Source organism: Phyllobates terribilis, unplaced genomic scaffold, assembly GCF_046119375.1.
Source record: "Phyllobates terribilis strain yellow unplaced genomic scaffold, ASM4611937v1 Scaffold_3__8_contigs__length_932513732, whole genome shotgun sequence".
NCBI classification, from domain to species: Eukaryota; Metazoa; Chordata; class Amphibia; order Anura; family Dendrobatidae; genus Phyllobates; species Phyllobates terribilis.
Window position 1 is genome coordinate 6042582 of NW_027362763.1, and position 16769 is coordinate 6059350.

Consider the following 16769-nt stretch of genomic DNA (forward strand, 5'->3'; position numbering starts at 1 on the left):
AAAAGGCCCTACCACAAGGTCAGCCAGCGCAGGACAGAGACAAAGTTAGGCCTAGCTCCAGGCAGGTCAGAAACTTACTACGCAGAGGCAAGAAGCAGGAGGCCCAAAACCCGCTCATTGGGGAGGATCCTGATATGCTCCCTTCACCCTACAGTGCTCCGGGACGTGTCTGAATTTCCATCAGTAAAAGGTACTGAAGTGACTATCGTGTCTGTCCCCTTGATTGCTCTGACCCGGCTGGGTCTCGCCTGTCCTGCATTCCCCGCCATACACTGCCCTGAGGCCTAGCTCCACCTGTGGGGAGCAATACCATCGAGCTGCCTTATCATCGGCCTCAGTGGGCTGCCGCAGCGCTGGTGATCATCACCAGAAGCCACAGGTGGCGTCAAACTCTTTTATTAACTTAACAAATCATAAACACTTTTAAGGAGCAACCCCCGGGGTACGGGCCCGGGAGCCGACCACCGCGACATCCCTAAAAGGCCAGGCTAAAGGCCCGGGTACCGAGTTATCCCCATTCCCCTGGGCGAGTCATCTCCACCGAGCCCCCTCATTATAGACGCCTCCACCGAGCCCCCTCATTATAGACGCCTCCACCGAGCCCCCTCATTATCGTAAGCGACGCCTCCACCGAGCCCCCTCATTATAGACGCCTTTGTAGCGCCCCGAGGGCTCGGCCGCTACAGGGGTATTGCACCTCTGCCAGAGGTGTGATATTCCACTCCCAGGTAAGGATGGAGTGTGGACCAGGGCTCAGTTAGCTGCATACAGCACACTCACCCCATTTCCGAGGGACAGTTCAACGGTGCTCCCATTAGACAGACATGCAGGCATGACAGACCATGTCCCTGGCTGGAGTGGGGAGGAATACCCAGTGATGTAGGAGCAGGAGGGGACGGTTCCTGAGCGTAGGTAAGAGCCCATTGGTTGCTGGTCACCTGGGCTCATGTTCTAGAGGGAGGTATAAAAGGTGGGCACCATCTTAGCTCTGGGTCTTGTCAGCAGAGTCTGTTCAGTCAGAGAAGACAGGGAGCAGGGGCTCTGTAGGAGCTCTGCTCAGAGGCAGGCCTAGAGAAAAGGCCGGAGCCTGAGAGGAGAAGGAGAAGTGGGCCTGGAGAAGAGGCCAAAGGAAGGAGGAGGAGAAGAAGGAACAGGAAAGAAGGGGAAAAGAGAGAAACAGAGGGGCTCAGGAACAAGAAGGTGGAAGGGACCCTAAGAACCCACGAGAATACCGGGTGAAGGGTCAGGCAGATTAAGTGTACCGGATCCCAAGTTGGTGGAGGAGAAACTACCCTCAGCCAAAGACCGGTCGTCGTGATCATTTATTGGTGCGACACCTCATCAAACCTGCTAGGAAGGCACCATATAGGACAGCGGGAGACGAGGCCCACGTTTACCCGCGCAGATGCGCGGCAGCTGGACAAAAGTGGGTCACTGGTGAGGCAGGCCAGAGAGAGGACAGAAGGGGGTCCTGAGCCATACTTCTGAACTGCCTGGGAGTTGACCAAGCCCCACACCTGATGGACGCAGCACGGCTCGGGCGGTCACTACCTGTACAGAAGTGACCCGGAGCACATGAACTGCGAGTAAAAGCCATTGGACTGCAGTACGTTGTCTGTGTACTTTCTCACTCCTCCAGCACTACCGGTACTGGGACTCCCTGCACCATCACCCCCATCATCCATTGCACAACCCTGGGGCTACACTCTTCCCGTGGGGAGTTAAACAACCTCAGCTGCGCACACCATCAGCCGCAGGGGATTACCTTGCAGCGGCGGTTCATAATAACCGCAATCCACGGGTGGTGTAGTCGGACCTTATCAACAGTACAAAGCAGACTACCATTGGTCTGACCACCCTGAGCCACGGAACCGGGTTGCCACCACTACCCCCATCGTTTCCCTATTGCCCGGATCCGAGTGCCCCACGGCCCAGGGGGCGAGTCAGCTTTGGCGTAGTCGGCAGGATCGTTACCAACCCGCCACAAGCGGGTATTGCGCGCCTGAAAAAAAAAGACTGCTTCACTGTGTTAAAAATGGCGCCCGCCCCAGAAGAACAAGCGCCATAATGTGCGCGCCAAAAGACCACATGAAGCCACCTCCCATCGTGGGCCAGGTCCCAGAATGGCGCCAAAGAAGGAGCCCACCCCCAACAGCCATGAGTGCGGCTGTGGAGATGTCCATCAACGTGGGGGGGCTGCGCCTGAAAGTGATTGTCACCAAGTTGGGAAGAGAAGAAAACTGTGGGGCAGGGCGCGGTCTGGATCAGTCTGTACGGACCGCACCCGGGAGTGGAAGGGGAGAGCAGTACCAGTACCCTGGAGCGAGGCCTGCTGCAGGCCGAGCCACCTTGCAGCTTCGCAGAGCTGCTAGCACAGCTACCCAAGGACCCGGAGCGTGCGCAAGCTGCGCTAGAAGAACTGGACCGGAGGATGGTCCGGGCGCAGCGGGATGTGATCGCCGGGTGGAAGGAGTTGGCCCGGCAAGCCGTGGCCCGACCGCAGGAGGCGCTACCACGGCCCAGCAGCACGCCTGCCTCCGAGGACGGTAAAGGAGGATCGGAGTCCGGGGACGACGCAGCGGAGGAGGCTGCAACAACCGAGGCAGGTAACGGGGACGTCACCACCCCCAGCCCTGAAGCCGCGAGCCTGCCTCAGCCTCCCGTTGCGAGGCCCGAAGCCCCGGGAACCGCACCTGTCACCACGCCTCCACCGCTACCAGCTAGGCCTCAGGCTGCAGGCGCTGTTGCCACGCTCCGCCCCGTGCCCTTTAACCCCGGGCGCGATAAAGAAACAGACACCACAGGCTGGGTCGCAAGGCCTAGTACTTCTGGGCGCCGCTACCCCGCCAGCGCCCCTGGCCTCAGCTGTGCCACTCACGGGCACGACCGGAAGTTCGACCACCGGCCTGGTCGCAAGGCCGAGTGCCCCCGGGCGCCGCTCCCCCACCGGTACCCCCTGCCATACAGCCCCTGGGCGCGGACTTGTTCGCCCAGCACACCGGCCCGGACGGGCCTGAAGACGACCAGGAGGAGCAAGGAGCATCAGGAGGACACCGTTACCAGTAAACGGTAGAGTGTGACTGTATATAGTTACCTGTCGGGGTAAAAGGAACTGTTATGGGACTGTTTCCACTGAGAGTGTGGTCCCCGTTGGGACTGATATAGAACTGATAAAGGTTGCCCCATACCCTAAGTTATCTGGCTGGGGACTGAGAACAGCCATCCCTCTTTCCTACCTGGCTGAGGACTGAGAGCAGCCATTCCCCCTTTCCAACTGGCCGAGGACGGAGAGCGGCCGCCCCTGTAAATAGTTGCGCTTCCTAAAGCGCCCCCTACTGGTTTTATAACAAGACTGCAACGTCTACCTCGGGACAGAGAGTCCCTCACGTCTAAAAGTTTGCTGAAGTTTTGGCACTTAAAAGAAGAATGAACACCTGGTCGCAAGTTGCACCGCAGCCAGGATCCAAGAATGTGTTTTGCTTAAAAATGTTTTATGTAAAGAAAGTTTTATATGCTGCTAAATAGTACTGTGAAAGTTTTCTATAATGTTTATATGCCAAAAGAGTTCCAGAGGTATTAGCAAAGTGTTTTATAAAAGTGTAACAAGTGAAGAAAGTGTTTCCCCTGAAGGGAATTGAACTGTGTCGTCCGTTTCCTAAATGTGAAAAGTTTTGAAAAAGTTTTGCATATCCTGTACTTGTTTTTGCTCTGTTCCAGCACAAGGACGTGCTGTGGTTTACCAGGGGGGAATGCAGCGCCCCGAGGGCTCGGCCGCTACAGGGGTATTGCACCTCTGCCAGAGGTGTGATATTCCACTCCCAGGTAAGGATGGAGTGTGGACCAGGGCTCAGTTAGCTGCATACAGCACACTCACCCCATTTCCGAGGGACAGTTAAACGGTGCTCCCACTAGACAGAAATGCAGGCACGACAGACCATGTCCCTGGCTGGAGTGGGGAGGAATACCCAGTGATGTAGGAGCAGGAGGGGACGGTTCCTGAGCGTAGGTAGGAGCCCATTGGTTGCTGGTCACCTGGGCTCATGTTCTAGAGGGAGGTATAAAAGGTGGGCACCATCTTAGCTCTGGGTCTTGTCAGCAGAGTCTGTTCAGTCAGAGAAGACAGGGAGCAGGGGCTCTGTAGGAGCTCTGCTCAGAGGCAGGCCTAGAGAAAAGGCCGGAGCCTGAGAGGAGAAGAAGAAGTGGGCCTGGAGAAGAGGCCAAAGGAAGGAGGAGAAGAAGGAACAGGAAAGAAGGGGAAGAAGAGAGAGAGAAACTGAGGGGCTCAGGAACAAGAAGGTGGAAGGGACCCTAAGAACCCACGAGAATACCGGGTGAAGGGTCAGGCAGATTAAGGGTACCGGATCCCAAGTTGGCGGAGGAGAAACTACCCTCAGCCAAAGACCGGTCGTCGTGATCATTTATTGGTGCGACACCTCATCAAACCTGCTAGGAAGGCACCATAAAGGACAGCGGGGAACGGGGCCCACGTTTACCCGCGCAGATCCGCGGCAGCTGGACAAAAGTGGGTCACTGGTGAGGCCGGCCAGAGAAAGGATAAAAGGGGGTCCTGTGCCATGCTCCTGAACTGCCTGGGGGTTGACCGAGCCCCACACCTGGTGGACACCGCACGGCTCGGGCGGTCACTACCTGCGCAGAAGTGACCCGGAGCACATGAACTGTGAGTAAAAGCCATTGGACTGCAGTACGTTGTCTGTGTACTCCTTGCTCCTGCAGCACTACCGGCTCTTTTCCCTGCACCATCACCCCCATCATCCATTGCACAACCGTGGGGCTACACTCTTCCCGTGCGCACACCATCAGCCTCAGGGAATTACCTTGCAGCGGCGGTTCATAATAACCGCAATCCACGGGTGGCGTAGTCGGACATTATTAACAGTACGTAGCAGACTACCATTGGTCTGACCACCCTGAGCCGCGGGACCGGGCCGCCACTACTACTCCCATCGTTTCCCTATTGCCTGGCTCCGAGTGCCCCACGGCCCAGGGGGCGAGTCACCTCCACCGAGCCCCCTCATTATAGACGCCGCCGCCAAGCCCCCTCATTGTAGACGCCGCCGCCGAGCCCCCTCATTGTAGACGCCGCCGCCGCTGAGCCCCCTCCTTGTAGACGCCTCCGCCGCCGAGCCCCCTCATTGTAGACGCCTCCGCCGCCGAGCCCCCTCATTGTAGACGCCTCCGCCGCCGAGCCCCCTCATTGTAGACGCCTCCGCCGCCGAGCCCCCTCATTGTAGACGACTCCGCCGCCGAGCCCCCTCATTGTAGACGCCTCCGCCGCCGAGCCCCCTCATTGTAGACGCCTCCGCCGCCGAGCCCCCTCATTGTAGACGCCTCCGCCGAGCCCCCTCATTGTAGACGCCTCCGCCGAGCCCCCTCATTGTAGACGCCTCCGCCGAGCCCCCTCATTATAGACGCCTCCGCCGAGCCCCCTCATTGTAGACGCCTCCGCCGAGCCCCCTCATTATAGACGCCTCCGCCGAGCCCCCTCATTATAGACGCCTCCGCCGAGCCCCCTCATTATAGACGCCTCCGCCGAGCCCGCTCGTCACCGCAGACCACGTGGGGGTCTCCTCTAACACAAGCACATTACTACACTTATGTGGCTTGGTCTCTACCGCCTGCGTGGTTGCCCTGGTTACAGCGCTCACCTGATCTGACAACACTCAGTATTTGCTGACAAGATCCTACAGCCAATCACAGCGCGGCTCCCATCCTGATACCTGCTGGGACACGTGAATCCAGCGCTCTGATTGGCTGCGATGCTTAGATCCGCTGCAGATAAATTGGAGAGCGGGAACATGGAAGAGTCCATTACTCTCTGGGGTGGGTTGGACTGAACCATCCTGCAGCTGCCGGCATACCTGAGAACCAGACTGGTATCTTTTCCTACTGTCCTCCGGCAGATTCTATTTATAGGCGTGCCTGTGCCTGTGCCCCGCCCCTGGGCGTGGCCTCACCTGTTATTGCCGCTGACTGAGCTGTGACTCCTCCCTTCCTGAACTTAATGAGCCGCTAGTCTCCGCCCCCAGCACTTACATTCTCATTGCTGCTGGCACCTCCTCCCCTTGGTACTCTGGCTCACGCTCCGCCCCTCCTCCTGGCTCCGCCCACTCCGACAACACGTGTCCCGGTATCCGGCCTGGCCGACTAGTCGCTCACATGGCGCTGCAGGCAGAGCTGCTCCTGGAGGATGGCACCCGCCTCACCGGACACATGTTCGGGGCGGAAGTCCCGGTGTCCGGGGAAGTGGGTGAGTGACGTGATGGAGGAGAGTGGGGGGGAGGATGTGTGAGGAGGAAGAGGAGAGTGGGGGGGAGGATGTGTGAGGAGGAAGAGGAGAGTGGGGGGGATGTGTGAGGAGGAAGAGGAGAGTGGGGGACGATGTGTGAGGAGGAAGAGGAGAGTGGGGGAGGATGTGTGAGGAGGAAGAGGAGAGTGGGGGAGGATGTGTGAGGAGGAAGAGGAGAGTGGGGGGGAGGATGTGTGAGGAGGAAGAGGAGAGTGGGGGGGAGGATGTGTGAGGAGGAAGAGGAGAGTGGGGGGGATGTGTGAGGAGGAAGAGGAGAGTGGGGGGGACGATGTGTGAGGAGGAAGAGGAGAGTGGGGGGGACGATGTGTGAGGAGGAAGAGGAGAGTGGGGGACGATGTGTGAGGAGGAAGAGGAGAGTGGGGGAGGATGTGTGAGGAGGAAGAGGAGAGTGGGGGGGATGTGTGAGGAGGAAGAGGAGAGTGGGGGGGACGATGTGTGAGGAGGAAGAGGAGAGTGGGGGACGATGTGTGAGGAGGAAGAGGAGAGTGGGGGGGACGATGTGTGAGGAGGAAGAGGAGAGTGGGGGGGACGATGTGTGAGGAGGAAGAGGAGAGTGGGGGGGAGGATGTGTGAGGAGGAAGAGGAGAGTGGGGGGGACGATGTGTGAGGAGGAAGAGGAGAGTGGGGGGGAGGATGTGTGAGGAGGAAGAGGAGAGTGGGGGGGAGGATGTGTGAGGAGGAAGAGGAGAGTGGGGGGGAGGATGTGTGAGGAGGAAGAGGAGAGTGGGGGGGAGGATGTGTGAGGAGGAAGAGGAGAGTGGGGGGGAGGATGTGTGAGGAGGAAGAGGAGAGTGGGGGGGAGGATGTGTGAGGAGGAAGAGGAGAGTGGGGGGGAGGATGTGTGAGGAGGAAGAGGAGAGTGGGGGGGGGGGATGTGTGAGGAGGAAGAGGAGAGTGGGGGGGAGGATGTGTGAGGAGGAAGAGGAGAGTGGGGGGGAGGATGTGTGAGGAGGAAGAGGAGAGTGGGGGGGAGGATGTGTGAGGAGGAAGAGGAGAGTGGGGGGGAGGATGTGTGAGGAGGAAGAGGAGAGGGGGGGAGGATGTGTGAGGAGGAAGAGGAGAGTGGGGGGGAGGATGTGTGAGGAGGAGTGGGGGGGATGTGTGAGGAGGAAGAGGAGAGTGGGGGGGACGATGTGTGAGGAGGAAGAGGAGAGTGGGGGGGGACGATGTGTGAGGAGGAGAGGGGGGGACGGGATGTATTTGGCTGATATATCGGGGGCTCTCAGTAGCCCCACACTTTGCTTAGTGGCCGGTGCTGGCACAGCAGAGGGAGCGCAGGACTCTGCATCGGTCAGTACCCGCGGAGCTGCTGTCCTCCAGCCTGTACATGGTGGGTCGCTGGTCTCTTGCACGGTCCCAGGCCGTCCTATATGGCTGGTATAGTCACTTACAGACCTCTTGATAGAGCGCTCCCTGGTGGACCGGCAGAATCCTGGCTGTCTGCAGCGCGTCTCCCGTGTGCTGCCGGGGACAGACTGTCGCTCCTCTGCAGATCTTCTGGTATCTCTTCGGTCTGACCCGTCTGTATGGCCATTTCTCATTGTTAGGCTTCGGGGCCAGTGACCCATCTGGGGGCCCTTGTGCTGATCGGGCCCCTGACTGGTTCTGGGGGTGTGAATGTCTGTGTAATCTGGCGGGACCCGGCCTGGAGTCATTGTGGCCACGATTGGCCCGTGTGGCTGGTATTAGGGGACGCTGGTGCCCGCTTTGTCTGACCAGTGTTTCTATTCCTCCCTTTAGTGTTCCAGACGGGAATGGTGGGCTACCCCGAGGCCCTGACGGACCCCTCTTATAAGTCCCAGATCCTCGTCCTCACGTACCCGCTGGTCGGTAACTACGGTGTCCCTCAGGATGAGCTGGATGAGTTTGGGCTTAGTAAGGTAAGAAGTCTTGGCCAGATGTGGGCGCGATGCGGGTGTCTGCGGATGGGCTGTGTGCTCGGAGCCTATAGCGGGCTCTGTCTACCGCCATGGACGTTACATCACGTGATTGGCCCGTTCTATTAGTGCTCCACCCTCCAGGAGTCATCGGGGTCAGGGCGGGAAACGGCTTGTGCTATTATTGGGGCGGCGATGGGCGAGTGGCTCGCGGTGGTGTTGGGGCGGATGGAGCCGCTCGCGGTGGTGTCGGGGCGGATGGAGCCGCTCGCGGTGGTGTCGGGGCGGATGGAGCGGCTCGCGGTGGTGTCGGGGCGGATGGAGCGGCTCGCGGTGGTGTCGGGGCGGATGGAGCGGCTCGCGGTGGTGTCGGGGCGGATGGAGCGGCTCGCGGTGGTGTCGGGGCGGATGGAGCGGCTCGCGGTGGTGTCGGGGCGGATGGAGCGGCTCGCGGTGGTGTCGGGGCGGATGGAGCCGCTCGCGGTGGTGTCGGGGCGGATGGAGCGGCTCGCGGTGGTGTCGGGGCGGATGGAGCGGCTCGCGGTGGTGTCGGGGCGGATGGAGCGGCTCGCGGTGGTGTCGGGGCGGATGGAGCGGCTCGCGGTGGTGTCGGGGCGGATGGAGCGGCTCGCGGTGGTGTCGGGGCGGATGGAGCGGCTCGCGGTGGTGTCGGGGCGGATGGAGCGGCTCGCGGTGGTGTCGGGGCGGATGGAGCGGCTCGCGGTGGTGTCGGGGCGGATGGAGCGGCTCGCGGTGGTGTCGGGGCGGATGGAGCGGCTCGCGGTGGTGTCGGGGCGGATGGAGCGGCTCGCGGTGGTGTCGGGGCGGATGGAGCGGCTCGCGGTGGTGTCGGGGCAGTGTCTCATGATGTCGGGGGATCACGTGTCCAGACCCTCCTGTCACTGCTGTTATCTGTAATTTTTCTCCATCCTTGCAGAGACTCTGCTCTTGTGAGGCTGGGGGAGGCGCGGTGTTGTCTGCGGGTGGGTTGCGCGCGGTGTCGTCTGCGGCTGGGGGGGCACAGTGTCGCGGTGGCGCTCACTTTGTTGTCAGGCAGCAGTCGCCGGCGGCCATGTTTGCTCTGTGTCACGCTCCTTCTCCCCGCAGTGGTTCGAGTCTGGGCAGATCCACGCCGCCGGTCTCATCGTGGGGGAATGTTCCCAGAAGCCGAGTCACTGGAGCTGCAGCAAATCACTGGACCAATGGCTGAAGGAGCAGGGGGTCCCGGGGCTGCAAGGTGCGAGGCTGCGGTGGAGGGGAGCGTCAGTCTATACCCCCCACTTTGTACTCACTGTATATATTCACGATATATACCGTCCACTCCTGGAAGCCGATATTTACACCCACCATCTTGCTTTCTGCAGGTGTTGACACCCGGGCCCTCACCAAGAAGATCCGGGAGACCGGCACCATGCTGGGCAAACTGATCCCACCGGGCATCGAGGAGAAGCAGGTGCTTTATGACGACCCCGGGAAGAGGAACCTGGTGCAGGAGGTGTCACTGAAGGTGCGGGGGGGGAGGGTGCGCGCGCCTGGGGGAGGGTGCGCGCGCCTGGGGGAGGGTGCGCGCGCCTGGGGGAGGGTGCGCGCGCCTGGGGGAGGGTGCGCGCGCCTGGGGGAGGGTGCGCGCGCCTGGGGGAGGGTGCGCGGCCCCCGGTGCTGGGCTATGACAGCTGTGCCCTCACTTCCATCTGCCTGCAGGAGCCTCGTGTGTTTAACCCCGGAGGTGCCGTGAAGATCGCTGCTCTGGACTGTGGCCTGAAGTACAACCAGATCCGCTGCTTGTGCCAAAGAGGCGCCGAGGTGACCGTGCTGCCCTGGGACTCCCCAATCGATGACCAAGGTAACAAGGAGGCAATGGATGCCCGTCCTGGAGGAGTATGTGTGGGAACCATGGCGATCACAACAGCATGTACAGGTGTACTCTAACGGCGACTGGCGTCACACAGGGCACAAACACGTATGCTCACACCCTGCAGCTGGTGTCACTGGGCACGTACACGTATGCTCACACCCTGCAGCTGGTGTCACTGGGCACGTACACGTATGCTCACACCCTGCAGCTGGTGTCACACTGAGCACGTACACGTATGCTCACACCCTGCAGCTGGTGTCACACTGGGCACGTACACGTATGCTCACACCCTGCAGCTGGTGTCACACTGGGCACGTACACGTATGCTCACACCCTGCAGCTGGTGTCACACTGGGCACGTACACGTATGCTCACACCCTGCAGCTGGTGTCACACTGGGCACGTACACGTATGCTCACACCCTGCAGCTGGTGTCACACTGGGCACGTACACGTATGCTCACACCCTGCAGCTGGTGTCACACTGGGCACGTACACGTATGCTCACACCCTGCAGCTGGTGTCACACTGGGCACGTACACGTATGCTCACACCCTGCAGCTGGTGTCACACTGGGCACGTACACGTATGCTCACACCCTGCAGCTGGTGTCACACTGGGCACGTACACGTATGCTCACACCCTGCAGCTGGTGTCACACTGGGCACGTACACGTATGCTCACACCCTGCAGCTGGTGTCACACTGGGCACGTACACGTATGCTCACACCCTGCAGCTGGTGTCACACTGGGCACGTACACGTATGCTCACACCCTGCAGCTGGTGTCACACTGGGCACGTACACGTATGCTCACACCCTGCAGCTGGTGTCACACTGGGCACGTACACGTATGCTCACACCCTGCAGCTGGTGTCACACTGGGCACGTACACGTATGCTCACACCCTGCAGCTGGTGTCACACTGGGCACGTACACGTATGCTCACACCCTGCAGCTGGTGTCACACTGGGCACGTACACGTATGCTCACACCCTGCAGCTGGTGTCACACTGGGCACGTACACGTATGCTCACACCCTGCAGCTGGTGTCACACTGGGCACGTACACGTATGCTCACACCCTGCAGCTGGTGTCACACTGGGCACGTACACGTATGCTCACACCCTGCAGCTGGTGTCACACTGGGCACGTACACGTATGCGCACACCCTGCAGCTGGTGTCACACTGGGCACGTACACGTATGCGCACACATGGCGGCTGTCGTCACACTGGGCACGTACATGTAACATAGTCTTCCTTCAACCTTAAAAACTAAGTCCATCTAGTTCACCCCATAGCCTAACATGCTCATCCAGAGGAAGGCAAAAAAAACCCATGTGGCAAACACTAAGCTCCACATTGGGGGAAACAATTCCTTCCCGACTCCATACGACAATCAGACTAGTTCCCTGGATCAACGTCCTATCAAGGAATCTAGTATTTATAACCTGTAATATTATACATCCAGGCCCTTCTTAAATGTTAGTAGTGAATCCCTCATTACACATCATGCGGCAGAGAGCTCCATAGTCTCACTGCTCTTACAGTAAAGAATCCGCGTCTGTGATTATGATTAAACCTTCTTTCCTCCAGACGTAGAAGATGCCCCCTTGTCCCCGTCTCAGGCCTCAGAGTAAAAAGATCAGTAGAAGGGTCTTTGTACTGTCCCCTCATATACTTGTACATAGTAATAAGATCCCCCCTAAACCTTAATAAGATCACCCCTAAGGTGTTCTCACACCGCGGCTGGCGACACATAGGGCACGGACACGTATGCTCTCACACCGCGGCTGGTGACACATAGGGCACGGACACGTATGCTCTCACACAGCGGCTGGCGTCACATAGGGCACGTACACGTATGCTCTCACACAGCGGCTGGCATCTCATAGGACACGTATGCTCTCACACAGCGGCTGGCGACACATAGGGCACGGACACATATGCTCTCACACAGCGGCTGGCATCTCATAGGACACGTATGCTCTCACACAGCGGCTGGCGTCACATAGGGCACGGACACATATGCTCTCACACAGCGGCTGGCATCTCATAGGACACGTATGCTCTCACACAGCGGCTGGCATCTCATAGGACACGTATGCTCTCACACAGCGGCTGGCATCTCATAGGACACGTATGCTCTCACACAGCGGCTGGCATCTCATAGGACACGTATGCTCTCACACAGTGGCTGGCATCTCATAGGACACGTATGCTCTCACACAGCGGCTGGCATCTCATAGGGCACGTATGCTCTCACACAGCGGCTGGCATCTCATAGGACACGTATGCTCTCACACAGTGGCTGGCATCTCATAGGGCACGTATGCTCTCACACAGCGGCTGGCGTCACATAGGGCACGTACACGTATGCTCACACACGGCTGCTGGCATCACATAGGGCACGTACATGTGTGCTCACACCGGCTGGCATCACATAGGGCACAGACACGTATGCTCACACACGGCGACTGGCGTCACACCGGGCATGTACATGTGTGCTCACACCGGCTGGCTCTTCCAGGTGACCGTGCAGGGAAGAAATCACGACTGTGCCAAGGCCGATGTAGAGCCGGGATCTGTGCCAGTTCTCACCCTCCCGGCTGCTGCCACATTCCTGCTGCCCTGTATTACATGCTGTGTGGGGGAGGGGCCCCTCCTGACGTCCTTGTCACCTTTCTCCCAGTGCTGCAGTTATACACTGTGCAGTCACTGATCCAGCAGGGGGCGCTGACAGGCTGCATATTACTCTGTACAGCTCCTGCTCTGCTGGTCTGTGGGGGGCGCCATCACACCCATGGTCAGTTATACTCTGTGCAGTCACTGATCCAGCAGGGGGCGCTGACAGGCTGCATATTACTCTGTACAGCCCCCGCTCTGCTGGTCTGTGGGGGCCTCCATCACACCCAGGTGTCAGTTATACTCTGCAGACACTGATCCAGCAGGGGGCGCTGACAGGCTGCCTATTACTCTGTACAGCTCCTGCTCTGCTGGTCTGTGGGGGGCGCCATCACACCCATGGTCAGTTATACACTGTGCAGTCACTGATCCAGCAGGGGGCGCTGACAGGCTGCATATTACTCTGTACAGCCCCCGCTCTGCTGGTCTGTGGGGGCCTCCATCACACCCAGGTGTCAGTTATACTCTGCAGACACTGATCCAGCAGGGGGCGCTGACAGGCTGCCTATTACTCTGTACAGCTCCTGCTCTGCTGGTCTGTGGGGGGCGCCATCACACCCATGGTCAGTTATACACTGTGCAGTCACTGATCCAGCAGGGGGCGCTGACAGGCTGCATATTACTCTGTACAGCCCCCGCTCTGCTGGTCTGTGGGGGCCTCCATCACACCCAGGTGTCAGTTATACTCTGCAGACACTGATCCAGCAGGGGGCGCTGACAGGCTGCCTATTACTCTGTACAGCTCCTGCTCTGCTCGTCTGTGGGGGGCGCCATCACACCCATGGTCAGTTATACTCTGTGCAGACACTGATCCAGCAGGGGGCGCTGACAGGCTGCATATTACTCTGTACAGCCTCCGCTCTGCTGGTCTCTGGGGGCCTCCATCACACCCAGGGTAAGTTATACACTGTGCAGTCACTGATCCAGCAGGAGGCGCTGACAGGCTGCATATTACTCTGTACAGCCCCCGCTCTGCTGGTCTGTGGGGGCCTCCATCACACCCAGGGTCAGTTATACACTGTTCAGTCACTGATCCAGCAGGGGGCGCTGACAGGCTGCTCTGTACGGCCCCCGCTCTGCTGGTCTCTGGGGGACCTCCATCACACCCAGGGTTCGTTATACACTGTGCAGTCACTGATCCAGCAGGGGGCGCTGACAGGCTGCTCTGTACGGCTCCCGCTCACCCTCGGGGTCGTGTTTCTCATCCCCGCAGAGTTTGACGGGCTGTTCCTCAGTAATGGTCCCGGGGACCCCGTCTTCTGCCGCCAGTCCGTGCTCCACATCCAGCGCTTCATGGAGCTGGAGAACCCGAGACCCGTGTTCGGCATCTGCCTGGGGCACCAGATCCTGTCCCTGGTGATCGGAGCCAAGACCTACAAGATGAAGTAAGTGCCTGGTGTGCAGCCGGCATCATGGTGGGCTCCATCTTCAGGGGTCTCGTACACTCAGTCTCCTGCTGTCTCTCCAGATACGGAAACCGTGGTCATAACCAGCCGTGTATCCACGAGGGGTCCCAGCGCTGCTTCATCACCTCCCAGAACCACGGCTACGCGGTGGACCCCGGCAGCCTCCCTGACGGCTGGCACCCGCTCTTCACCAATGCCAACGACCACTCCAACGAGGGCATCGTCCATGACTCCAGGCCGTTCTTCAGGTAGGTGGTCCTTGTCATACAGCGGGGTCCTTGTCGTACGGTGGTGGTCTCAGCCTTGCACTTGGCCTCACCCCCGTGTCTCCTTCCAGCGTGCAGTTCCACCCGGAGCACCGCGCCGGACCCATGGACCTTGTCTGTCTGTTCGATGTCTTCCTGGAGACCGTACGTGACATGAAGGCTGGCAGGACGGGGCTGAGCACAGGTAGGCGGTGGTCCCAGGTCTCGGGGCGCAGCTGAGTTTCATGGTGTGATAAGGTCCCTCCATCTTGTCTTCTCAGTGAAGGAACGTCTCAGTGAAGCCCTGACCTACAGAGACGCCCCGGCCGTGGCTGACCTGCAGGGCGCTCGCCCCCGGAAGGTGCTGATCCTGGGCTCAGGGGGACTGTCCATCGGTCAGGCTGGGGAGTTCGACTACTCGGGTTCTCAGGTAAAGTCTGGGGCCGTGCGGGACGGTTGTCGGAAGGATTGGATGCCTTCTGCTGCAGAGCCGGTCATTTCCCACAATCCTCTGCATTCAGGCCATTAAAGCTTTGAAGGAGGAGAACATCCAGACTGTGCTCATTAACCCCAACATTGCCACGGTGCAGACCTCCAAGGGACTGGCCGACAAGGTGTACTTCCTGCCCATCACAGCGGAGTACGTGACACAGGTAGGCTGGGCGGAGGCGTCGTCGGGCGGAGGCGACTCGGGCTGCTGGTGCTGGCGGGGTCGGGCGGAGGCGACTCGGGCTGCTGGTGCTGGCGGGGTCGGGCGGAGGCGACTCGGGCTGCTGGTGCTGGCGGGGTCGGGCGGAGGCGACTCGGGCTGCTGGTGCTGGCGGGGCCGGGCGCAGGCGCCACGGGCTGCTGGTGCTGGCGGGGCCGGGCGCAGGCGCCACGGGCTGCTGGCGGGGCCGGGCGCAGGCGCCACGGGCTGCTGGCGGGGCCGGGCGCAGGCGCCACGGGCTGCTGGCGGGGCCGGGCGCAGGCGCCACGGGCTGCTGGCGGGGCCGGGCGCAGGCGCCACGGGCTGCTGGCGGGGCCGGGCGCAGGCGCCACGGGCTGCTGGAGCTTGCTAGGCCGGGAGGAGGCGACTCGGGCTGCTGGTGGGGCCGGGAGGAGGCGACTCGGGCTGCTGGCGGGGCCGGGCGGAGGCGACTCGGGCTGCTGGCGCTGGCGGGGCCGGGCGGAGGCGACTCGGACTGCTGGCGCTGGCGGGGCCGGGCGGAGGCGACTCGGGCTGCTGGCGCTGGCTTGGCCGGGAGGAGGCGACTCGGGCTGCTGGCGCTGGCGGGGCCGGGAGGAGGCGACTCGGGCTGCTGGCGCTGGCGGGGCCGGGAGGAGGCGACTCGGGCTGCTGGCGGGGCCGGGAGGAGGCGACTCGGGCTGCTGGCGCTGGCGGGGCCGGGAGGAGGCGACTCGGGCTGCTGGCGCTGGCGGGGCCGGGAGGAGGGGACTCGGGCTGCTGGCGCTGGTGGGGCAGGGCGGAGGCGACTCGGGCTGCTGGCGCTGGCGGGGCCGGGCGGAGGCGACTCGGGCTGCTGGCGGGGCCGGGCGGAGGCGACTCGGGCTGCTGGCGCTGGCGGGGCCGGGCGGAGGCGACTCGGGCTGCTGGCGCTGGCGGGGCCGGGCGGAGGCGACTCGGGCTGCTGGCGCTGGCGGGGCCGGGCGGAGGCGACTCGGGCTGCTGGCGCTGGCGGGGCCGGGCGCAGGCGACTCGGGCTGCTGGCGCTGGCGGGGCCGGGCGCAGGCGACTCGGGCTGCTGGCGCTGGCGGGGCCGGGCGCAGGCGACTCGGGCTGCTGGCGCTGGCGGGGCCGGGCGCAGGCGACTCGGGCTGCTGGCGCTGGCGGGGCCGGGCGCAGGCGACTCGGGCTGCTGGCGCTGGCGGGGCCGGGCGCAGGCGACTCGGGCTGCTGGCGCTGGCGGGGCCGGGCGCAGGCGACTCGGGCTGCTGGCGCTGGCGGGGCCGGGCGCAGGCGACTCGGGCTGCTGGCGCTGGCGGGGCCGGGCGGAGGCGACTCGGGCTGCTGGCGCTGGCTTGGCCGGGAGGAGGCGACTCGGGCTGCTGGCGCTGGCTTGGCCGGGAGGAGGCGACTCGGGCTGCTGGCGCTGGCGGGGCCGGGCGGAGGCGACTCGGGCTGCTGGCGGGGCCGGGCGGAGGCGACTCGGGCTGCTGGCGGGGCCGGGCGGAGGCGACTCGGGCTGCTGGCGGGGCCGGGCGGAGGCGACTCGGGCTGCTGGCGCTGGCGGGGCCGGGCGGAGGCGACTCGGGCTGCTGGCGCTGGCGGGGCCGGGCGGAGGCGACTCGGGCTGCTGGCGGGGCCGGGCGGAGGCGACTCGGGCTGCTGGCGCTGGCGGGGCCGGGCGGAGGCGACTCGGGCTGCTGGCGC

The 16769-nt window shown here is 61.9% G+C and overlaps 1 protein-coding gene and 1 long non-coding RNA gene across 2 annotated transcripts in view; one reads left to right on the top strand and one right to left on the bottom strand.

The window, feature by feature from the left end:
- The window catches only part of LOC141258661 (uncharacterized), a 31986-nt gene extending 26036 nt beyond the window's left edge, over positions 1-5950 (bottom strand). The window contains exon 1 of the long non-coding RNA XR_012318329.1: positions 5880-5950. This is a non-coding gene — a long non-coding RNA (uncharacterized lncRNA). The remainder of the gene's footprint in view (positions 1-5879) is intronic.
- Positions 5951-6095: 145 nt separating this feature from the next.
- Positions 6096-16769, top strand: part of CAD (carbamoyl-phosphate synthetase 2, aspartate transcarbamylase, and dihydroorotase) — a 36912-nt gene continuing 26238 nt past the window's right edge. The window contains 10 exon segments of the mRNA XM_073673623.1: positions 6096-6268; positions 8069-8208; positions 9313-9442; positions 9570-9712; positions 9907-10048; positions 13958-14129; positions 14213-14398; positions 14488-14600; positions 14677-14825; positions 14917-15048. Of these exon segments, the coding sequence (XP_073529724.1) occupies positions 6178-6268; positions 8069-8208; positions 9313-9442; positions 9570-9712; positions 9907-10048; positions 13958-14129; positions 14213-14398; positions 14488-14600; positions 14677-14825; positions 14917-15048 (1398 nt within the window). The 5' untranslated portion in view covers positions 6096-6177.